General features: G+C 40.6%; 1 protein-coding gene across 11 annotated transcripts; it reads right to left on the bottom strand.

Moving 5' to 3' along the window:
* Positions 1–863: 863 nt before the first annotated feature.
* On the bottom strand, positions 864–22,836 carry pecam1b (platelet and endothelial cell adhesion molecule 1b). 11 transcript variants are annotated; one of them, XM_084341646.1, is made up of 16 exons: positions 22,559–22,836; positions 22,406–22,441; positions 16,806–17,102; positions 16,201–16,482; positions 15,849–16,118; positions 14,840–15,100; positions 13,419–13,700; positions 12,282–12,560; positions 10,687–10,788; positions 10,535–10,565; positions 8,760–8,839; positions 6,374–6,430; positions 4,651–4,746; positions 4,067–4,123; positions 2,768–2,790; positions 864–1,125 (listed from the first exon to the last, which is right to left on the bottom strand). In XM_084341646.1, exons 1-16 carry the CDS (start codon positions 22,599–22,601, stop codon positions 1,021–1,023), a joined length of 2,301 nt encoding a protein of 766 aa, XP_084197772.1. In that variant the 5' UTR covers positions 22,602–22,836; the 3' UTR covers positions 864–1,020. The 11 variants fall into 11 exon arrangements, 9 of the variants coding, with proteins under 9 accessions (XP_084197772.1, XP_084197775.1, XP_084197777.1 ...); XM_084341650.1 differs by having other exon boundaries at positions 1,041–1,115; XM_084341649.1 differs by lacking the exon at positions 4,067–4,123.
* Between the last annotated feature and the right edge of the window lie 1,912 nt (positions 22,837–24,748).

Here is a 24,748-nt window from a genome sequence, read left to right as displayed (position 1 = left end):
TGATTGATAATAGAAAATAGCATTTGTGTTTAATGTTTTTTTTTACTATAGACACTTGACATGCTGAGGGCACTTGCAAATGACATGGTAATACAAAATGTAAACCAACCTAATATGTGTACGTAAATATTAGAGCCCGCTGATTCTTGATTTTTGGGGCCGATACGGATATTAAGGAGTGAAAAATGTTGATGTTGATATATCGGCTGATTCACTAATATCTGTTGCAATAATCCCTCAAATGTGGTTTCCAAACAACTGTGACAATGGCATTGGAACAGAGGCAGGATTTTATGCAGTTAAACTTCATGGTGTAAAATGACACATGAATGTGCACTGGCACAGTAAACTTCAGTGGAAATGTAATAATTGAATTACTGAACTTTTCATTACTATTGATATTAAATTACCCCAAGCATGTTTTTCTGCATTATAATCTCTTTTTTTAAAAAGTAATATCAGGTCACATAAATGCTGATAATGATAGACCAATATAGGCCAACTGATATATCGGTCGGACTCGAAAAAATAAACAGTACATTATGTATGTATGTATGAACCCCAACAGTCCAGGTATGGTAAACCTGCTGGTAAAACCTGTGCTAGTGCACACACCAAGGGCAGCACATATACAGTACATAATGGTATATCTATTTCTATATTAATATGTCCATTTAACTGTTAATTTTCTTTTATCCCATCCCCTCTTCTGCTTGTCTTCTTCTTAACATGATCGAACTGCCACTGAAGAAATGACTTCCTGATGACGGTGATAGCCGAGTCATTTTCTGCTTCTCACTTCTCGCTGCAGCTGTAATATCATGGCCCGACACCTCACAAGAAAAACACACCACCAAACACAATAAAGACATGTGACATGCGTTTATTAAGATACAACAATATTTACAGCCAACTTAGCAGTCAATTATATTATTGATTGGAAACTGAGAATGTACTGAGTAGCGTTGACAAAAGCAGAGATATACAGAGCTTTGTGCGAAGGAAACAAGGCTGTGATCACTAATCCACGGGCATCGGCAGGTCCTGGAAGTTGTTGACCTCTGGATAGTAGTGATTGATCTCAGGTTGCTCACCGTTGAGCTCAGCGTACTCTACTGAACCATGCTGACACACAAAGCAGAGCCATTAAACCATAGCTAATTCATTTATTTAACCTGATCATTAAACTGTGGCACATAACACAAAGCACACATCAATACGGTCTCTATGTACTACACGTGTTTCTGTTCAAATTACAGGGAATGGTTAAAAATCAAACAAAAGAATGCTTGTGTGATGTCTTGTAATATGTGCGCAAAACACACATTTCAAATCTGACTTTGAACTGTGTTTTCATCCCTAATTATCGAAGTGCTTATCCTTATTTTTACTGAAGCAAAACCTAATAACACACTCCCAGAGGATGCTGGGAATGAAACTACTGTCAGACCAAAGCACGTAATCGTTAAGATTAAACACTGATGAAAGAATCAACCTTTTTTTAGATGACATGATGTCACATCCTTTCCTTTGTTTTTTTTTTTTTTTCAAATTCCTCTCTTCATCTGCCTCCAGCACCATGTAGGGACAAACAGCTTAGTCAAGAGCAGCAGTGATTAAGGCATGCTGGGGGACAGTGTGCTGGCTGAGATGGGCTTGGAGGGTAATTTGACTGGGCCACAGCGCTGATCTGAGCGGGCGATAGGGAAGGAAGCCCCAGCCCAAATGCCTTTGTTCTTGTCTGGAAACTTTGACAGCAGTTTCCCTCTCACTCTGGATTATTAGCCTGCAAACGGTCACTCTGACCAGGAGCCAGCGAGTGCAGGGAACCAGGATGATTTATCAGTAGTTGTATAAAACTTTTTATTTCAGTAATTGTTCGAGTACATTTGACTTAAATGGCTTCTATTATTGTGTACCATTTCTTTTAAATACGATACAGGAAAAAAGAAATGGTAAACTTAAGAGACTGTGACATGTTCAGATTTAAAAATGTGAAGCTGTACAAAAGGTGTGACTGCCATAAACATTCATACTGATTTTTTTCATTATTTTACAATTACATAAAACATTATTGACCTTACTGTAATAGCTGAGTTGGTATATATGTGACTAATACAGAGAAAATGCAATCATAATGAGCAAATTCACAGTTAATACGTTCTTAATGGGAGCTGCAGCTTTTTTCACATGCTCACAAATGTTTGACTTGTTAAGTTGTGGAGCTGATTTGTCTTAGAACCTGGAACGTAAACTCCAGTAATGCTCTTCAGATTTAGAAAGACTGATGAAAGAAAGGCCAAATGAGAGACCGCATGTAATTAGAGATGCTAACAGAGGCTGGCCTGGATGTGACCACCACTTTGGCTGGAGGCTACACTTTGTACAGGTGCTGACTTATATATAAAATGTGACTGAGATGGCTTTTGTCATATAACTCATAATAACACATAAACTGTACATGTCATCAGTACGAGCAAATGTAAAGTTGACATAGATACAATGACATAGATATCAATATAATGAATCTATGTAATTGCTTAAAAACATATCTTTTTTTATCAACAAAGAAAGTTCCATCTACAAAAAATGAGTCAGACCTGACATGTAATTGTTTTGATAGTATAAAAGTGTAGGAGGAGATTTAAATCTAAAGTGTCTATGCAGTGGCAACTGTTTTCAAGTTACAGGTGAGCAAAAAAAGGCACACAAGCATAATGATGATAGCAGGAAGAATATGAGTGTGATTGTGCTGCTAATTACTCACATAGTCATGGTAGTCAGCAGGCCCTAAAGGAAAAAGCATCACAGGTTAAAAGTGTGTACCCTGCTCACTAACTGGCTGAGTTATTCATTAGTCATCTGACAGTCATGACGACATGGCTGACCTTGTTGACTCACTTGTTCCTCCTCTGCTGTGGCCAATATTTGCGCTCATTCTTACAGATTCTTTCTAAACAACTCAGGGTTTTTTGTCAGTGTTGAACAGGAAACATTAGGACGCCAATGGACTGCTTGATAGACACATCTAGTGTCTGGCTGCTGTTCTAATAACAGGAAGTTCCTGCCAGCAGTAACAGGATATGGTCATGGTTCTGTAGCAGGCCAGGATAAACTATCCTTCCATTATGCTGGGGCGGTATCGAGGTATACCAGGGTATTTAGAGATCCCGAAGGCAAGATTTTCAGTACAGACGCTCCTGTTTCTATTTAACTGACACAGAGATGCTGTAGTGAGGTGATGTATTGTAATGCACAGCACACGCCACCAGAGGTCTCATCTGGTGGAACAGGCAGCTGAGCTGAGAAAAAAGGCGTCAGCCAGTGGTGGGGATAGCGTTACAGGACTTGTAACAAAGAAAATTGCTTCTGCCCGTTTGGGAGTATTTTAGTTGAGCCAATCAGCTTCATTTGAGGAACAACTGACAGCTATGGGCGTGGTTTAGGTGTGATGGAGAGCAAGAAAGTGCCTGTTCGTTTGAGAACAGCAACGGCAGCTCCTCAACTTAGCATGGATGCTATGTATTATCAGCTATATCAGAACTGGAGAGTGTATTTTATTGAAAGAAGAGCAAGTAGCTGCACCAAAGACATTACTAGTGTTTTGTGAAGGTACCTGCCCAGTTTCTGGCAGCTCCTCTACATATGGTTAGCTATGGAGAGGAGGTTAAGTATCTGAAGCATCAGGTTAGAGCTCCTGATCACCAGTCAATTCCAATTTTCACTTTTATATTAGCTCTGTTTAGGTTTCCATCAACTATCGAGGAAAATATTTGACTCTCTAACTGCAAATTGTGTACAGTGGGTTTATGAAAGTGTTTTCACTGAGAGCAGCTGCCTGTAGTGGCTCGAAATGAGGCCGATGAGAGCAGGTAGACCTAAACAGTTAAGTTGCAGTAAAACCGAAACAATGTGCTCTTAAGATGCTAAACTGCTCTGCAGAGCTAAAGGGAACTGCAGGCTTGCGTGATTCTCTGTGGGTTTGCTACTATGACGAACCTCGTTCACAATAACATTGTAAGTGTAAAAATATTTGTCGGTGCGTCTTTAAAGATGTTAAACTCACCATGTGGAGAGTTTTGGAGCTCGCTGTACACTGTGTCTGTGCCTTTTCTGAGCGGGACTGTTAATGTAAAAAGCAACACATTAACCTACTTGAACATCAAAAGACAAAGTTGAGCAGATACTGTCTGTTTGATCTATCATAAACAGAAATCTAAAATTAGGTGGGTTGTGTCACATTCTGTAACTGCCATGTCCAGCCCGTCGGGACCTTGAGCACGGGACCATGATGAAGAAGGGGCCAGTATCAGAAACCAGCATTGCAATTAGCTCAGCCCTTCCTGTTTATAAGGTCTACAATGTTTCTGGGAATCGCAGCAGTTATCCCTGCAGTTACAGCAACATGGAGATGTGTTAATTATGGGTAATTAGACCCCTCCCAGGATGTGTTGGTCCCTGATATCAACTTTAAAGGAATGTGGGTAAAGCTTAGAAAAAAGCTTTTGGTGAAGGTGTTTTGAATGGAAGGGGAGAATGTACAGAGTGGTTAAAAATAGAGGGACAGAAGATACACAATTAAGAGGGGTTTGGAGTCTGAGAAACAATACATATATATGAATATTGTTTGTGTGTTTGTAGAGTGTTTACCTCGGGCAGGATCTACAGGCCGGGGATGTACCACCTCAGTGTACTCCACATCAGGCTCTTTGGTAACCATGCTGCTCTCCTCGTCATTGGCTACATCTAAATACATGAACAGAATTCTTTGTAAGACATGGCTGTTAGGGGTATTCAGACTGACTCAGACCGACGCAGTTGTCATTTTCATGCCAACCGCCCATGTTGTGTAAATAGCCAATGTACTTGTGGTCACTTGTGCGCCCCTGGGCATGTTGGTCTTAGAATGAGGTGTGGTCAGGCGCACTGATGGCAGATTGCTATCTTGAGCTTGCAATCATGCTCCAGAGGAAACAGAATTAAACTTTTAGCTTCTGAAATACATATTTTTAGACAGAATCTCAGGATTTATCAGGACTGCTTCATGCCAAACTACTTTACTGTATGAATCTGGACTGTGTGTGTGGGTGACCTTTCCATGAGTGGAAGAACACAGAACATGAATGAACAAGAAATATTCACCGATCCCGTTGCAGAGTCAGGTATTTTAAATAATCACAATATAATAATAAAGTTTATCAGAATTCACATATCACATATCATTTCTGCTGATAGAGGATCGCTGCAGGTAATGTCATTAATATTTTCCTCATTAAAAACGTATTTCACCCCTCTCATCCCACTGTTATTGATCAGGATACTTTTTTATGACCCGTCCTGCCTGATCCACGCACACACAGAGGGACGAGCAGCAGGGCAGCTCCTCCTCCTCATTTAAATATCAGTGTGTTTTTTCATATGCAGTCAAACAGAGTTGTTGATGGGACAGATGATTGTGAAACAGCGGGGCAGAGGGTCAAGCAGAAGAGGACCACATCCCTCTCCCTCAGTAAAGATGAGTGCTACTATTGAATATGTGCCAGGCCCTGGCGCACCTGGCTCTTAAAGGGAATGGGAGAAGAAGAAAAGCTGTAATCTGAATAGTAACTAAAGCTGTCTGACAATGAGATGGAGTTAAAGTAAAGTTTTGCCTCTGAGATGTAGTGAAGTAGAAGTATGAACTTTCACAAAATAGAAAATATTACCTCCACTGACTAACAGGCACACTGTGACAGAAACCAACTGTATTACAGAAACACTAAAGACCAGACAGATTCTTTTTAGTCTTAATTTTCCCCTCTAACTGTCTTCTCCTTCCTCTCCTGTCCATAACAATAAATAGTACACTATTTAGATAAATACTTTGGCTAACAGATTCTGCTGCTTGCCTCAGTTTTGTATTTAATCTTAAAAACATAGCTTGAAATAATTAATTTGCAGGCTCTGTAATAACATCTATTCCTTTTCCTCATCTATCTCTTTCACTCTTCTTCCCGTCCAGTCATCCTACTTCCTCGCTGCTCTATCTGACTTGGAAAGATATCTGTGGTGATGTTGTGGATTCATTTCTGTCATGTTTTCCCATGATTTTTTTTTTTCACCAAATAGCCACCAAATGGCAAGTAGCAAGTAAGTAGTAAGAATGAACAAGAGTGATATGACGCTGCTGTAGCTGCCGTTGGCCAAAACGAGCACAATGTGATCGAGACACTAACCAAAGGCTCTGCTACCTGGTCTTTTGTTCTGCCACACTAAGTATTATTTAACTTCACGGTCTGTTTTTAAGGCACAGTTAAAAGATGGGGACATTTCCATTAAAACTGTTTTCAGTTAAAGCATGAACATAACGGTTCGTAATACAAGCCCAGCTCACCTTCCTCAGGTGGTCGTTTGCTCCAGACACTGACTGTAGCACTGCTGTCCACGATCACTGTGACACACAGAGAGACAGACATCATGTATTAGGGTGGCTGCCAAACACAGACTTTAATTAAGTTGTAAAGATTCTGCACTAATTAGAATAAATACACATACCTTAATAAGCAATTAGCAGTAAAATCACACATTACAGAGTATGATTATCACCTCACATCTAGGCAATGTGTGATGGAGTCATTCCACTTTCTGGGAAAATTACATAATCACTTTCTTGCTTTGGGTTGTATGAGATGAACGATACCGCTCTAAACTCTTAAGTTTAGTTCCAAATAGAAAGTTACAACTGTTTAGCTTAACTTGGTATAAAGACTGGAAATAGTGAGATGCAGCTAGCCTAGCTCTGTCCAAACTTCCAAACTTGCTAGGTCATTTGTCATTTTTACAATTTTATTATTATTATTATTTTTTTTACTTTTGAACAAAGCCCGGCTGACAGCTCCCTTCTTCCATTCTGTATGGCTAAACTACACTTACAGTCAGATATAGGAGTGGTATTGCTCTTCTCACCCAACTCTTAGCAAGAACGTGAACAGAAATATGCGCCTAAGTTTTGAACTATTTTCACATGTCTAAAAGTCAGACATGTGCATGATATTCTGCTCTAAAAGCCATGAAGGAGAGATGAGAGGCATTCTTTGTAGCATATCTCTACAATTTGGCCTTCAGTGGACGCTTTTTTATTCCTAAAATAAAGCCAGTAACAAAGGGGCGGATTTCAAGTCTTCGTCTGGAACATACAGAAATCTTCCGCTGCCTTGTGCACAATAGGCTGTTAATTCAGCAGCAGCTGCACAATAAGTTCTGGCAAAAACATTTTCCCACTGCAACTTCCCAGTTGGTAATGTAATCTCGTACACAGCCCGACCAGGCTTATGGGATTAATTTCCTCCACCTGCTGCATTATTCAAACTTGCCTGGCCTGAAACAAAATAAGCCCCACCCTCCCCACCAGTTTCATCAACACAAGCCCCCTGCCCCCAACCACCTCTGTGCCAACATAGGAAGTTTCTTACAGGCTCTATTGTTTCAACTTTTCAAGGAAGTCTCTGTCGTGAGTTCCGTTTAGGAAATGAATCCACTTTATGTTTTATTATCATGGGTCTGTGCACAGGACGGCTGCACTATCCAGCACATATAGTGAAATGGAAGGTTAAAGCAGGCGTGATGGTAATAAACATGTTTTTGGACTTGGCATTTAATGCTCTATAAAAGTCTTCAGCATATTTAGCCTCAGCTGGAGCAAAATGAATTGTACTGACACACTTCTAAATAAAACCAACGTCTTTATTCTACATGTGTCTCTTCCATTCAGTCAAGGGATCAACCAAAAATATATACACACAGTTCCTGTGATGGTGATAAAATGTATATACAAATGAGTCTGTCACCAAGCCCATTGAAGCATGCACATCACACAAATAGAGCAGTTGCAACAATAATACGACACGAAACAAATGAAGAAACAAAGGAAAAAGAAATGAGTGTTAAGTTTAAAATCAGAGACCGTCTAGATTGCAGGAGGAGGGGAGAGGGAGCAGCGGGTCCTGGTTTATATATTTTCATAACACGTCCCTCCTTTTCACTGAGAGAACTCATCAGTGAAGAAAGTGTCCAAATCCCACCACACTGGCATCAGGATTACTGCTCTCAAAGTCCCTTCTTTGAAAGTATTTTAGAAAATTGAATTCAGTCCCGCCCATTGTGGGGCATCTCTACACTGTGGCTGGGATACTGTAGCTGCTCCTGTTGCTGATGTCAGCGGGAAGCGACGCCGTACTATCTCGCACCCCATTGGTCACTCTCCCCTCTGTGCCATCATAGAGAAGCGCTGCGTCTGGAAGAAGATGATAATGAGCGCTCTAAGCAACAATTGACAATCAATGCCATGTGCTGTGATTGAATAACTTAAGCAGCTTCTTCCTGCGTAAGCACAGCTTGTACCTCAGAGAGTTTACTTCCTAGGACAACTGCATCCTATAGCCAACTTTTCCTGCCTCTTCAATACATAGACACAAACACAATGAACATGCAAACATGTCAGAGACTAAGGTACATTATGTTGTGCATGCACATAAACTACAACAGGATATCTACAAGAGGAAAGCAACACAGACAGTTACATAAACAAAAGTAGCCAGGTCACCACAACATGAGCCCTGCATGCATATTAGAACATGGATCATGGGATGAAAATGGGTTGCTGTGGCTACAACAGGAAACATGCCATGACTGTTGAGGCAGGAGAGATGACTTATGGCTGTTAACATGATGACTAATGGAGACAGTCAGTGGTACACAGGAGAATAGTTAAACCAAGCTACCTTTGTCTGCGTTATAAACCTCTGTGTCGTGGGTTAGATTCACTGTTAAAGAGTCATCTGATTTAGGGCTTGAAGGCTTTCTGAGAAATAGTGAAAATAAAGTCATCTTGGGCAGCGGTGAGGTCAAGCAAAAATCTACTAAATGCCAAAATGATCTGAGCTTGAATAATATATGTGATAAATTCTGATACACGCTAAAATACACTTCAGTAACCAGACTGGTGGTTTTGCATATTGTTGCCTATTTTGATGGTGCTGCTTTAGTAGCAGCCTGTTGCAGCAGCTTGTGTTACAGGCTCCCTGGGGAGTTGTCTTCAGAGCATACAAAATGTTTCACCAGAACAGATTGCGTCCATTACCGAGACCTAACAAAAGCTGCTGAATGAACTACCTTCCTTGAAAAAAAAAAAATTGCAAAGCTTTATCCATTTATTTTTATGAAAACTTTTCACATTCAAGTTTGCTAGCTTGCAGTCCTCTTCTTTCCTGTATTTTGCTGGAGAGTTTTTACTTTGGTACACTACTGACACCTGTAGATTAGTGGAATTGGCCCCTATTTCCTCATGTACTGTAGATACGTTTATAATATGAACATACATGACAAGTAAATATAAAGCAATTAATCTCTGTCTGTCTGTATGTTATTTGCATATCTTGAGAACTGTTCATCCAGTCTGGTTAACACTCGGCAGGTTTTGTGCTGACGACCCAAGGAAGTGCAGTGTTGAATTTGGTGCAATTTGGACACACGCCACGTTCAAAATGGATACATTTTGAACAAACAGCAAACACCATTCTGAACTCATGGTGAAGCAGACGTCAACAAACTGGAGATCAGCGAGGTGCAACAACTTGTAGTAATTGTTCAACGAGTCTGGGTGAGTGGGGAGATGTGGTCCAGACAGGTTTTTTATCCTTCAGTGAGAACTGGAGGCGAGATTTTAAGTTTCTGTCAACAATAGTATGCTAGCTAGCGTTAGCATCAAGGGCTACAATTTTTGCCATTGCTTGGCAGCACCATCAGCTGGACCTCTCTCATTGGTTGTTGTGGTCTGGATAGACCATACATCAGGAGAATCTTGCAACTCTGACGTAATCATGACTTGCACTTGTCCAGTACTGAGTCCACTACTCAAATAATCAAACTTAAAGGGATAGTTTAACATTTTGGGGAATATGTTTGTTTGTTTGTTTTTTGCCAAAATCAACACCTCTCTAGTGTGTACACTAAATATGAATCTAGAGTCAGAAGCCAAAGGGAAACGACTAACAGTTACACAATTTGCCTACAAGAACCTCTAAAGCTCACTGATCATCACATTATATATTTTGAATCCATACAAAATATAAAGTAAAACACGTATATGTGTTCTTTTACAGAGGGTTATATGACTATATCTTGGCTGGGATCAGTAACTTTCCGAAGTCTTGTCGTCGCCATGAGGTTGACAGAGAGATTATGTGACAAAAAAATTAAACTGTCTCAATACTCCTTGTGTCTTGTCTCAAGCCAGTTTCAGGTCGAGATAGTTGATCTTCATATCAAACTATTATTTGGCCTATTTCTACTTGGCAGGTAGGATATCAAACTAAAAATGTAACAGGAAGTCTATGTGCTGAAATAACAGCATAACAGCATAATGACTATAAATAACAGAAACATAACACTCACACACCCTCAGCCATCTAAGCCAGCTAATAAAACTAGATACACCGTCACTAACTTCTACAGTATCTGTCACATTCAGAGGAACCAAGTAGTCGAGCCAACTCACACTGACAATTCAGCAGCTCCATCTCTTTTACCTACAATAAGAGAGGAGAGGTGAGAAGAAGAGCAGGAGCAAGTAGGTGGAGGAAAGTTTGGTTTTCATACATAGTTAGACAAAAGAGGCCTGACTCGCTGGAGGACTGTAGGTCTCTCTACCTCTCTTGGATCTGAAGCGGAGCACACACACCACCACCAACACCGACACTGCCAATACACAGACCCCTCCAATCAGAGCTTTCTTCCACAACGCCATGTGCACTATGGAGAGAGAGAGAGAGAGAGACAGGAAGAAGAAAAATTAATTGACAAACAAAAATAATGGAAATTTGGAAACTGGATACAAGCAGGGTGACTAAAATGGGACAGGATGACGAAAGTTGTCAAGACAGAGAGGGGCAGAGAAGCAGACTAATGGCATCAACATCTTTGCTTCATTTTTTTAGCAAAGCGTAATGTATTCCCTCATTAGGTGCTCTCTCTTTCAATTCTGAGGAACTGACACCACAACCAGTTGACTACAGCTGTAGTCTATTTGTTTCAATTTGCCCAATACTTTAGTTTCTGGCCAAATACTAAGGAAAAGCTAAGGACAATCCTATCAGCTTCAGCTGTACTTTGTGTTAAGTGGTAATTAGCTAATGTTAGCGTGCTAAACATTAGGGAGTTAGCATTGTCACAGTGAGCTTGTTTAGCATAGCTGTGTTGTAATTTATGTCTTGCAAGTCCTGCAACTTTATGGAAGTAGTTACAATATTAAATCAATGTAGTAGTCCATTTCAAAAAGTGTTATATGTGACATTAAAGGGCAAACATTGAAATTACTAGACCTAGAGATGAGATACAAATGCACACACAGTCTGTACTCAGTGTTAGCTTGCTGTAGCCAACATCTTGGCAAAGGGTGAACTGGTTGCGTGCGGCGAATAAAGACAAAATGTAAAAACAGTGTGCAATTAAAAAGTAACTCCAAACAAGATCAAATGAAATGTTCGAAAATCATTGCTGCGCTGACCACAAAAGCTTGACTGTGAAAGCAGCTTATTACGACCCATATTTACATTTCATGTGAAGCAGCAACCTCTCATGGCCATAGTAACTATCACAGCATTAAAGACGAAAGTCAGGTGAAGTAGCACAAACAGCAACAAGTCTGCATAGCGAGGAGGTCGGGGACAGATGGTTGGTCAAGGAAGCACAGGACTTTCACCCAGGACACTGCTGTTTGTGTTTAGCATGAATGCAAAAATAAATGGTGATTTATTTTAACTCATTAATGTAGTTAAGTTACGTAACTGCAGATATGTAAACATTTGTAAATTAAGTTACAAAAGTAACAGTTATTTTAACCCAAACCATGATGTTTTCCTAAACCTCACCACAGAGAGCGCATTCGGAAGGTCGGGTACGGCTGTCAGTGGTATGCTGTAACAGTTATGTTGTTTTGAGTGACTGGCAAACGACCTATTCAGTCATTTAAGGTTTGTGGAAGGCAGTTGGTTAAACTTTACTCTGCATCTACATCACTGCTACACAGGATGGTTAAAAACCATGACCAGTTGGATGCACAATCAAAATTGTGGGTAAGGTAAAAAATTGTCTTGGTGCTTTGTCAGAAGACAGCCTTAAAATAAAATTTCTCTACCCAAGTAACCTATTGAGAATCTGTTGCTTAACTATGTTTCTTTAGGAGCAGTAACAGAAGGCCTGCAGCAGGTGGGTCCCTACTGAACATAAATAGCCATCATTCTCACCTTCTATCACGACTTGCTCACTGTGTACGACTTTGTCGGCGCGGTTGTAAGCCTCGCAGTGGTACCTGCCGCTGTGCATTTTGGACAACGAGGGTACCTGGTAGACGCTGCTGTTCAAATTGGAGATGTTGGTATGCAGCGGCAGGCTACTGCCTACACGGTACCACTTAAAAGTGACCGGCGGTGTGCCGTCAACACGACAAATGAGGTAGAGAGACTCTCCCTCAGAAATGTCTCGTGAGTCTGGGATGACTATCAGCTCTGCAGTCGACAGAGGCACTGGGAGAGAAACGGGTGAAGGAAAAGAGATGAGATTAGTTAACACAGGCTCAAATATAAACTGAGGTATTATTGTGTCATTACAGCCTAACAATAATGTAATCAATCACCCTCATTACATTGAATATTTCTCATATATATATATATATATATATATATATATATATAGAGAGAGAGAGAGATAGACACACACACACACACACACACACACACATATATAATGTATACATTTTTGGAAATATGCTCAGTTGTTTTCTTACCGAGAGTTAGATCACCAATACCATTGATATGTTTGTACAGTAAATATTAAGCTACCATGATCAACTGATTAGCTTCTTAACATAAAGACTGAAAACGGGGAAACAGCTATCAGGGTTCTGTTAAAAAGTAACAAAGATCTGCCAGATTTACTGATAAAGTGTAAATTGTAAAAACAACAATTTGCTGTTTTATAACAGCATTAGTCTGACACATAGCCTTTATGAAACAAAAAATCGTCATTTTTACACTTCCATGTCGGTGCAGATTAAACAAACAAGATATAGTGTGCTTCTTAGCCAGGAATCAGCTAAGTTTGTGTGCTCAGAGAAATAAAAATCTAGGTAGAGTGACATGATCGAAACACTAAAAAAGCTACAACGTGGACTTTGAGGTGAGACTTTTTATTCATGTGGCAATAGTTGCTTCTTTTCATATAGATGCTCCTTTCTAAAGCTGATGTGGCTCCATAGTGGCTAATCAAAACTGTTTACATGTAGTTATCCATTGATTGATCATGAAAGATTAAACATTATCGATGAGCCAAAATAAAAAAATATACTAATCATATAAAACACATTAAGATACTTGAATATTTACCTATGACATCAGCGTCGAGTCTTTTACTAAGTGGGGGAGGGTCTTTGTGACTATTCTGTGCTTCGCACATGTACTCGCGTATGTCTTCAGGCCTGGTGATGTTGACTGTGAAGCGAGCTGGTTGAGAAGGGAGCTTCATGCTGATTTTGCTCAGTGGTTTGTAGCCCTTGAACAGGGTGTAGTTTATCGGCAGGCTGCCATAGTCCGACTGACAGAGGATCTTGACAGGTTGTCCAAGGACTGCCCTGCCTTCCACAGAGATCTTTGGAGGGGAGACAAAAACTAAAGAGGAGAGGAGAAACATAAATCACACTGACTCCCTGTCGACAAACCCTATGAAGCAAACACAGAAGGCCTGTTCAGACACTGATTACATAACCAAGCTGGCTTTATGATTTTTGTCATTCAGACCTACATGATTCATATGTATATGCTCTTTATGGCGTTATTCCAATGTCTGTCATTGTAAAGCTTGGAGATGCCTCCTCTTCCTCGCTCCTTTATTTTGTGGGGTTCCCCAAGGATCAATTTTGTGTACCCTGTTATTTACTATTTATATGCAACCCCTGAGGTGAATATTGCTTAGACATGCCGTTGACTTTCATTGCAATGTGGATGACACCCAGTTGTATAATGCATTAAAGCCTGGCACTCCAGATGCATCCCGTGTTATATCCTGCCGCACTGAAATTGAAAATTGGATGTCCAGCAATTTCCTGCAACTAAATGAGTCAAAAACATATTTAATTATAATTACCTCTTGTGGCCCCAGTACTGGTAGCATTAACAACCTCTCCACTAGTCTGGGTGCCCTATCAAATAATGTTGAAAACGAGGCCTGCCACCTGGGTGTCGTCTTTCACTCAGAATGGACCTTTGATACCGAGGTGACTAGAGTGATGCATTCCTGCTTTGCACAACTGAATAAGATCCAAGATCTTTTCTCCCGCAGATACAGAAAAGGTCATCCATGCTTTTATCTCCTCCAGACTCAACCATTGCAATGCACTTTACTCTGGAATTAGTGAGCCTGTGAGTTTTAGATTTGACTGCTTGTTTTTGAAGTCTTGAATGGTCTGCCTATATCTGTGATTTGCATAAATCCTGCACCCACCATGTTAGCATTCTTATCACACTGCAGTATGCTCAACTATTAATTTTTCGTACAAGTTTGGTTTTACGTAGTTATTTTGTAGGAAATTGATACAGCGGCTCCACCACTTGATCTGTGACTGCTCAGAACATGTCACTAGTGAAAGATGGCAGCACTTGTATCCTGGATATTTTGGCTTAAGGCCTGAGGCCAACATGTAAAATTGCTACAGCAATTATGTAATGAGGTGCATTTCTGAGAGGGGCCTATATCCACTCATAATCTGTGTGTTAAAAATTGCGTTTGAAAGAGGCATCGAAAAGCTTACCTTTAGGGCGTACAGTCAGGGTTTTACTTCGTTTCATGATGCCCTTGGCTTCAGCTACACAGGTATAGTTGAAATCATACGACAGGGACCTTCCAGAAAATACTCCTTTGCTGATGCGGTTCAGTTGGGGTGGATCAAGAGTGTAAGTCAACTGGTCCTTGCTGATTCTTTCAGAGGCATTGCTCTCACAGGTTAGTCTCATAACTTCCCTCTGAAAGACTTCAGCTGGAGACACGGTGAGAGTGGGCGCTGAAAACAACTCTGTGGATTTAAATAACAAAAGAAGACATTATCTGCATTGATGTCACTAAAAAGTGTAACTGATAGATATGGAGCCACAAAACTGACAAAATGTTTTAAGATTATCAGATGTAATTATCAAATAAATACATTTCAAAAGAATCAATTAAAAGGGCAACACTGTTAATTAAATAAATGTGGGTAAAATAAATAAAAAGCTTAGTACTTGACATTTCACCTCTAATCAGTTAGTAATACAAATTATACATTTGTTGCTCACCAGCTCATTTTATTTTTCAATTATCTCTATCTCTGCAGAGTAAACTACTTTAGCCAATGCCTGTTCTTTTAATAACTCATATTGCATGCTGCCGTAGCATCAATGTGTGATTTCTTACGCATTTTAGCTGGCAAGCTAACACTAGCAGAGTTGGCTAGCTTTGTAAAATAAATAGAAGAGTAAAGTAAAGTTATTCACTTCCTATTTCACTTACCAAATAAGACATTAAAGGAGACATTGGAGTATAACTTAATTTTGATTATTGAACTAACAATATTATGTTTTGATGTTTTCAGTTACTGTATATATTTGACTTGTCTGACAACTTTCCTACATTTTGTCAAATTAGGGGCTCCATAGATGTAGCTTCTACAAGAATATCGTTAATGCCTACAATCATCGATACTTCTAAGATCAAAAACAGGCGAGCAGTAAGAACACAGGTTTATATGTATAGTGAGCACAAACATCTTTTTTCTGTCCACTCACCAGTCACTGAAATCGTCTTTGTGGCATTTTTCACTAAATTTCCCATTTCTAATTTGCATTCAAACACCCCAGGGTCCTTTGCCTGTGCAAACATGCTGTGGTTGACACTGGTATTTCCACTGCTGAGAATATGGGTCCCCTGGATCAGGAGGAGGTTGAAACTCTCATCACTGTGCCCAAAGTTGTTGATGGTGCACGAGATGTCTAGTTGGTCTCCTTCATACACCTTGTACTCGGGGACAATATCCAAAGCTACTGTAATGGGCAGCTCTAAAGAGATAAAAGCAATGAAAAAAAGTGCTGAGATTGGTCCAATGTTTTTAAAAGTATAGAAATTTGGAAATGCTCTTACCTTTGACTGAAACTGTGACGTTGTCGCTCTCCTCTGACTTGACAGAGTCTGGCGATATGTGGACAGTATAGGAACATTGAAGTTTGTGAATGCCACCACCGCTGAAGCGAAGCTTTGCCTCTGCTTGGTTGGAGTTGACCTGCCTATCCAGGATCTCTTTGGAGTCCTTGTAGAAGTAGAAGTAAAATGAGCCTGTCTCACCAGGAGCCGTACATGTGGCCGTTACCTCCTCCCCTTCTTTGACCACACCTTTGTTCAGGCGGAGCACTGGTTTTAACAGGCCTGGAAAAGCAAAATGCAGAAAATGTGCTCAGCTTTAATCCCACAGAACTTGGAAAAACAAAGTAAACATAAACAAAACAACAATATCATCTGCCATGTTAAAGCAATTCAGAATCTCAGAGATCTCAGTTGTTCCTTCATTAGATATCATTGAAATGTTCATATATTTCTTGGGGTATCCACTGACAGATGTTTAACTCATATATTTTATAAATTGTTTGTCTTTTGAAATGTAATTACTGACAATTGCCTATTAACTTCGCCTGAACACATTTAAATTCACCTGAACTACTAAAACCACCAATCCACAATAACAAACCAACCTGATACTGTGAGTTTCTTGGCTTCGCTGTCCTTATGTTTGTCCTCAATTTTGATTGCGCACTTATATTTGCCGGTGTTGGAGACTCTGGCCTCGCGCAGTGGGTAGAGAAAATCCTCTTTGCTGCTGGAGGTCTTGGTGTAGATTATGATGTTGTCCTTGTATATAGTGTACTCACGACTCAGCACCTCATACCCTGTACTAGAGACCATGGCCCGGCATCTCAGAGTCACATTGGTGTCCCGCCTCACATTAGGACTGGGCTCGATGTTCAGGGTGATTTCTCCTATTGTGAATGCTGGTGATGGAACAAAAAAAAGGAGTTAGAGTTCATGTGCGACTACTGTATATTAGCTGATTTTCTTTTCTAGAGAAAGAGAGGATGGTGGTTATGCTAGCTTGTCAAGATAGCTGCCAATCTTGAGACCACTGTTTGAGACGGCGTTTCAACATTTATAAGCATGAAATCAACAGATATTTTTGATGAGACTTAGGGACAAATTCAAGCCTTGTTTCTGGCCAAAACATACAGTAATCTCTTCCGAACCAGAACCAACATGTTTTTGTACGTAATCAAGATTTTTACTGTGCTCTTTTTCATTTACATTTGGGGCATTTAGGAGACGCTTTTGTCCAAAGCGACTTACAGTATTCATACATACATTCATACACTGATGGCGGTGGCTGCCATGCAAGGTGCCGACCAGCACATCAGGAGCAGTTTGGAGTTCAGTATCTTGCCCAAGGACACTTCGACAACCAGACCAGGGGAATCGAACAAGCAACCTTCCGATAACAGGACGCTGGCTCTACCCGAGCCACAGCCGATCCCTTTATAATGCGATTTGTCTTAAAAATTTTGCATGTGACATTAATGTTTGTTCACTGACAGGGATTGTCTGATATTGTAGAGCCCTATGTGAGGCAGAATTTCTTTAGAGATGTGTGCACATGGGCAGGTTTTATGGTTTCCCTAAAGAGAAAATACTTTTTTGTTATGTAATTACTTGAAGATGATTTCCATTTTATTTTATTATATTGAAGGAACGGTTCTGCAGTTAAACATTTGTGAGTTTACTACAGTGCTAGAGCTGGAAGTTGATTAGCTGATGCTAGCATAAAAAGAGTTCAGCACCTAGTCTCGCATAGCCAGACCTATTTATTTATCCACAATGCTATGTCAGCTCTGGACAAAGGTCCACACCAACTGTCATTCTGGGATAGGGGGGAAAAAAGAAAGCTCTGGCTTGTCCGATTTCTTTTGGGCAGGGCTTGTTTTGCATGTGGGGAGGTGAGCAATGGCATTAAAAAGGCTAAATCCATGCAAGAGAAAATGTAAGAGCTGCTAGCTTGTTTAGTATTGTAGGCTACCATTAGTGACCAGGTTAGTGTGGGGGTAACTTGCCATTTTCAGGGTGTATGTAGTGCAGGCTTATACAAACAGCCTACATCCACTGAGTCTGACTATTCAGCACCAAACTCCCTGTAAACCCCAAAATTGCCATTGTTATTTTTTGGTGGTGTTCAAGGATTTAACAAAGGAGATACAACATATACATTTAATTAGTAAGCTTTATAGGTGGCAGTGCCAAGATAGCCTAGCTGTTTCCCACTGCTTCCAGTCTTTATGCTAAGCTGTGACTCCTGACTCTAGCTGGACTTTTACCATACAGGTATGAGATTAGTATTGATTATGTATTTACCAAAATATTAATTTATCACACTTTTTCTAGTTAATCTTATGTGTTTAACGAGTAAGTTGGAGATATTGTACTGTATATTTTATATTATATATTATTATTGCTTTATTCAAATGTAACCATTTAGACTTTTTATTCTTTAACTCTTTGTTTTCTCTAATTTGTATTAACTGGCTTTATGAGAAATACATTGGGGAGGTCAAGAAAGGACTGCATGTACAATATTCATATGTTCACAGTCGTGCTGCACAGTATCATGGTTCCCCTGTGAACTCAGTAACTTTAGACACATATACCTGTACACAGCTGCCTCATTATTACTGTTTTTTTATCCTGAAGAAGGCAAGAATGCACCGCAATCATTGGAGTTTATGAGTCACAGCTTGCATACGAGTGGATTGACTAGACTTTCCTTTTTAACCTCTTCTCATTCTTGTTCAAATCAGCACTCCTTATTAGTCATTTTGCTGGAATAGTTGAAATGACGACAGCTGTCATAAAATTGAGTATCAGCTTGAAACTCAGGAAGCTGATGTGTTACCATGGAATTTCATCATAGTGGTGACAGCATCCTATCTGGGTATGTGACTCACATGAAATAATGCATGGATGCATGACTGTAACATTCTTTAGCAGCGGTCGGATGTTAAAAAACAAAACAACAATGCCAGATTTTAAAAGTAAATGAGGAAGAGCACATCTGTCTATATGCAGCTGGACCTGATGGAACCAGCTCTGGTGCTTTTTTTGGAGCTATTATAAGCAGCTTGTGTGGAGATGAGAGGAAAAGAGGGCTTGGTGTCCGTGTCACTGGTAGGGCTGCTGTCAAAGACAAAACTGCCAACCCTGCCAAATACACAACAGCTAAAGACATTTTGTCTTGCTAACACAATTGAAAGTTTGTTCTTTTATTTTTGGATCCAGTGACAAAACATTTCCAGTCTGATCAGTTATTAAACATGGTTTACTTTCAGGGCACTTTTTAATTCTCCACCTCATTGTCTCTGGATTGATTGCAGTAGCTGAAATGCGTCATTCACATGGTCCCATGTGGACGCTTTGATAATCACCTGAACTGATCCTCAAGCCATGAATCTATTCAAATACTCATGTGGTTCAGAGGCAGGAACAGGTGGAAACTAATAAATGACTCATAGGAGATAACAGACAAAACAGACAGTTGCTTCTACAATCATGACCCAGGGTCATGATTTTAGAAGCAACTGTACAACAGTGTAGAAGCAACATTTTGTCTTTTGGACACCTATAAGTAGCCTTTAAAGGTGCCAACAATTTTGTTTTCTGCAGTGTAACCAGAGACAGAAAGCATCTGCACACATACGTCAAGCCTCCCCACCATGTCACCCATGTGGTGGAGAATTAGAGACAACAGGCTGCTGTTGTGGGGCAGTAAACAAACCCAAAGAACAAGAAAAAAAAGACAGGAAAAGCACTTTGTCAGACAAACAGGCCACTCAGGGGGACGTTTTACCATTTCAGAGCCTGCTGAATCTGGCCCACACCCAGCATCATTCGAGAGCTGGCAGGCCTGATGATGAGAAAACTCCGGGCGTGCAGGGCAGAGTTACTATGGGCTCTCAGTAAGGTGTGTGAGCCTTGTCACTGAATGCTGAGACAGTGGTTGAAGGTAGCTAAGTACATTTACTTAGGCACAATGTTGAGGTACTTTACTTTAGTATTTACATGTTATTCTTCTGTATACTCTACCACATTTTATATCAATATTATACTTTTTACTCCACTGCATTTATCTGACAGCTGTGGTTACTATTTAGATTATATAGTAAAGAACATTGAATACGTTTAAAAACAACAACACAGAACTGGATGAGAGATTAAAACAGTCGTTCTTTATCTTTAAACAGCTGGATCAAACCAGATGTTCCCAACATTTTCGACTTGAGGTCCCTTTTTACTGCGCTTAGGCCAGGGCTAAAGCGTTCCCTTGATAGCCCCGGGCTGTGAGCTGCTACCCCGAGGCTAAGAAAAGCTTTCATACAGGCACAATTCAGGCGCAGTCCAAAGTGGACTAGCCTAGTTGGCCTGCTTGCTGGTCCTGCTCTGGGGCAGGATTAGCCCTGGGTTTGTGGGGTTATCCCTTGAAAATCCAGCAAACACAGAACTAAACGGTTCCAGTGTGAAACAGGGCTAAAGTAAATAGAGTAGTCACACATTATTTTATAATGTTAACATTAGCTATGTGTTCTAGCGTCTAGACCTGGGCTCAGATTAACCCTGTGTTAACAATGTGCGTGTGATAAAAGAGGCTAAGTTCTCCCAGGGCCTTCCACAGCTAGGGATAACCCTGGGCTATATGAGCAGTGTGAGAAGCCCTTCAGATGGTTTCATTTAAGTATTTGAGGCCCTGAGGTCAAATAATCCAATATTTTATTAATAAACTGGACTCAACAAATGTAAAATTAAAGACTATCAATCTGCGATTCAGAACTTTTTTTCTCTCCAGTTAATCATCTCACATCTTCTAGATTGGAAAACTGCTGGTCAAAACTATCCAACTGTATATGAAGTAATTAAAACTAGCTCCACCTCGACCAGCTATAATAGTGTGCTGTCACATATGCCCTAATGCATCGGTAGGAACAACTTAATAATATCGTATGTAATAAAATATCAGTCACAGGCACCATTTTACTGCAGAATGAGTATTTTTACTTTTGACATTACATTTAGCTGAATATACTTCTGTACTTTTAATGAAGTAAGAATTAAAATGCAGGGCCTTTTCTTGTATGGAAGTAATTCACACTGGTACTGGGAATTGGTACTTTTACCTAAAAGATCTGAGCACTTCTTCCACCACTGTGCTGACTGCATCAATATAACATGACCAAGACAGAGAAGATATGAGAGATACACTAGAGATTTAAAGTTGGCTGAAGCTGAAACTAAATATATATCTTTTTTTTTTTTTTAGGCTTTTTGCACTTCTTGAGCAGGGCCCAACGTGGTGGGTCAGCGCTGCAAAATGAAACTGGAGGGTTGCAAGGTCATCCAGACAAAATTAAAGAAAAAACCCCAAAAAAACAGCTACAGCCTAGAGGGGAACTTTAAGGTCAATAACGTGCTACTCCTATATTGTGCCTATGTTTTTGTTAAAATAAGCAGTTTGTGACAACTGATTGAAAAAGGTGCCATATTAATAAACTTACTTCTTCACAGTACTTAGTAATGTATGTCATAGCTGGATATTATAGTGGTAAAATGATTACAATACTATTAAAATTAGTTAAGTTGATTTTCTTAAATTCTTGCTCTTTTCCAGTGAAATCATGAACAGTTCACTTCTTCTAAGAAATTCAGATCAAACAATTTGACAATGGTACATATGATTAATCAATGATATAAGAAGCAACCACTAATATATGAAAACCACTGCGGGACCAACACAAACCAATCAAAATACAGGTCTTTGTTCAACTCTGGACCATGACCGTGGTGCTGACAACACCTCCATCTCTGCTACAACTGATCCGGACTGATTCACGCACATCATCACCATCCAGCTCCAGAGGACAGGGAGGCGTGTGACACTGCTCGCCAACATGTTCCCAACGCTTCCAACTACAGCTTTTCCACCGTAACACACACCAACGATCAGAGAGCTCTGATAATAAACAGGACTGTTTCCACTGACTCGCCACGTGTCTCTCTTGGCTTTTCCAGAGTGCTTTTTAGTGATTGAGCAGATTGAAAAGTCTTCCAACTGAAAGCATAATAACTTTGTCCATGTGGAAAGCAAAACAGTGATGCTCCATAAACACTGGGGCCTTTTTAAATCCCCAATCAATGGACATTCTGTAGAAGATACTCAGTGAGTTGTTTCTGTTGTATCTTTAAATGATTTAAGATTATAACTCACCTCGCTGAGCGTCCACCACACTCATTGGATGGAAGTCTTGGGGCATGAAAGGGAAGTAAAGCACCAGATTAGAGACAAATCTATTAACCACCTCCACAAAAACACATCCAAAGAGTGCCTATACAGAGGAAGATAAAAGGTGAGCAGTCTTACAGCCGCACAGGAGCGTGGAGGTTAGCAGTATTAGGAGGCCCATCCTGCTGGCTGTGCTGGAGGTTAACGGACTTGTGACTATGGTGGCTGACGGGCTGTGTATGGGGGGCAGATCTGATACTGCTGGGCGGGCGGGAGTGGACACTAAGGTGGTGCTTTACCTCAGCCACTCAGTGGTCAGCCAGCAGTGGCGGTTATCAACCCGTGCAGCCGTTGGCTTGGCTTAATTTGCCAGGAAGTGAGTGTTGTTTCCTCAGGATGTTCATGCGGCCCAGCTCTTTGCTGTTGTGGAATGTTCTCCTCTGGTCTCTTCATGTATGTGTGTGTGTGTGCGTGTGTGAAATGGTAGTCACAATAATGTTGTATTGCTTGGAGCGCAGTAGTCAGGCCTTTCACCTCTGACCTTGGCTGGCAGGGCTGGTGCAGGTAGAGAGAAGAAGACGACGGGTGAACATTCTTTGTGTTGCAAAACTCATTTCCTGAAGTGAAGATAATGGTTGAACTCAGCTAGTTAAAACTGTTTTCACTGACATTAATCTTAGCCTGGCTCTTACAGGACACATGGAGGTGGAACCATTTTCACTGGTGCTCATACTTTCCATCATGACTTACAGGGGCGTAGCTGAACTACTGAGAACTGAGAACAGTCACTTTGGACATCAGTGGTTAGTCAGTGACTTGATCTAATCCAAGATGTAAACTGGATACAAATATCTCCACCTGAACACAAACACAACAAAGCATTTTGTTTTGTTTAGTGTTCCTGACATTTCTAAATACAATATGTTGTAAGAAATTAAAAAATGTTTTTATTTCAAAGAATATTTATGACAGAGGAGTCTGTGCCCTCAGCCTCCCAGCAGGTTACACAACTCTCCAGAGTCCAGTTACCTATTAATAACAAATGCTCTTCACAGTTATGTGCCTATTTCTCAGAAAATACTCAAAATTTAGTTCCAGAGACAACTTAATAAAATAAATAAATAAATAAAAACCTTCATTGTACGAACGTGATTAGTTTGACGTTATAACGTGTTAATTTCTCATTGATCAGCTGGAGGCACCGTGGATACACGCTACACAGCACAGCCACTGACAGTCCTGTCTTTCTACATGGAGTTTGACTTTTATAGTGATCAATAATCAATAACGATGATTAAAACTGTAGGAGGAGGAGCGCTGCGATGCGTCGCTGTGTGCGTTATGTGGTGCGCGGATCTCAGTGGTCTGATCGGACCGGACAGGTCATAAGAACTATCATTGCGGTTAACAGGGGATGGGGTGTGGGTGGGTGAATAATACATCTTGGATGAGGAACATATTGATAACATGACCTGCAATGGACTCCAGCCGCAGAAACATTAAGTGCGTCTCCCCCTTAAGAGAGACGATGCGCGCGTTTACGCACGAGACAGTTAAACTTCATCAAATATTGAAACTCTCCTGACTCCTGAGCTCCATCACTGCTGTGTCCTCTGGGGAGGATCCTCTGTACTGTCCTGTTTATAACTACAGATTTTAGTTTTGCTGCTTAAATGAGTCATGATGTTTGCTACAGTGACGTTACTGCGTGCGTGGAAACCTTTAAATGACGGAAAGCAGCCTCTCTAATCATTAAAGCACAGTGTACATGCGCTGTGAACCTGCATCTTAGGCTACTACACGATTACTGAGCCCTACAGGTAAAACACCGCGACATTGACTTTAGATCTAGGGCCCATCTTATTACTGCTGCTCCGAGATGCGCCAGCAAAGCACCTGATCACACCTCGTCTTGAGACCGTCAGTCTTAAACTAATATCGACACTCGCGCTGCGCTGCGCGCCACTTCAGCCCTGATGAGCCCTGATGAGCCCTGATGCTGGAGGATCGCTACAAGTTATGTTATTAATATTTTCCTCATCAAGGATGAATTATTTCACCCACCCACACCCCATCATAATCACAATGATAGTTCTTATGACCTGTCCGGTCCGATCAGAGGACTGAGATCCGCGCATCACATTACGCACACAGAGACGCACCGCACCTCCTCCTCCTGTTAAATAAGTAGCCTACAGTAAAATAATTACAGCAGTATGGTGATTTTACAGCGTGTAGTGGTTTTAATGCAAACAGGTCATTGATACAATAACATTTGGCCGACCAATTTGCCAGGCTGTTAGAACTGAATGACACTGACGGTCTATA

Source organism: Pagrus pagrus (assembly GCF_965226575.1).
Source record: "Pagrus pagrus genome assembly, chromosome: 2".
In the NCBI taxonomy this organism is placed as follows: Eukaryota; Metazoa; Chordata; class Actinopteri; order Spariformes; family Sparidae; genus Pagrus; species Pagrus pagrus.
The sequence above is the reverse complement of the archived record's forward strand: the minus strand, read 5'-3'. Positions and strand labels throughout refer to the sequence as shown.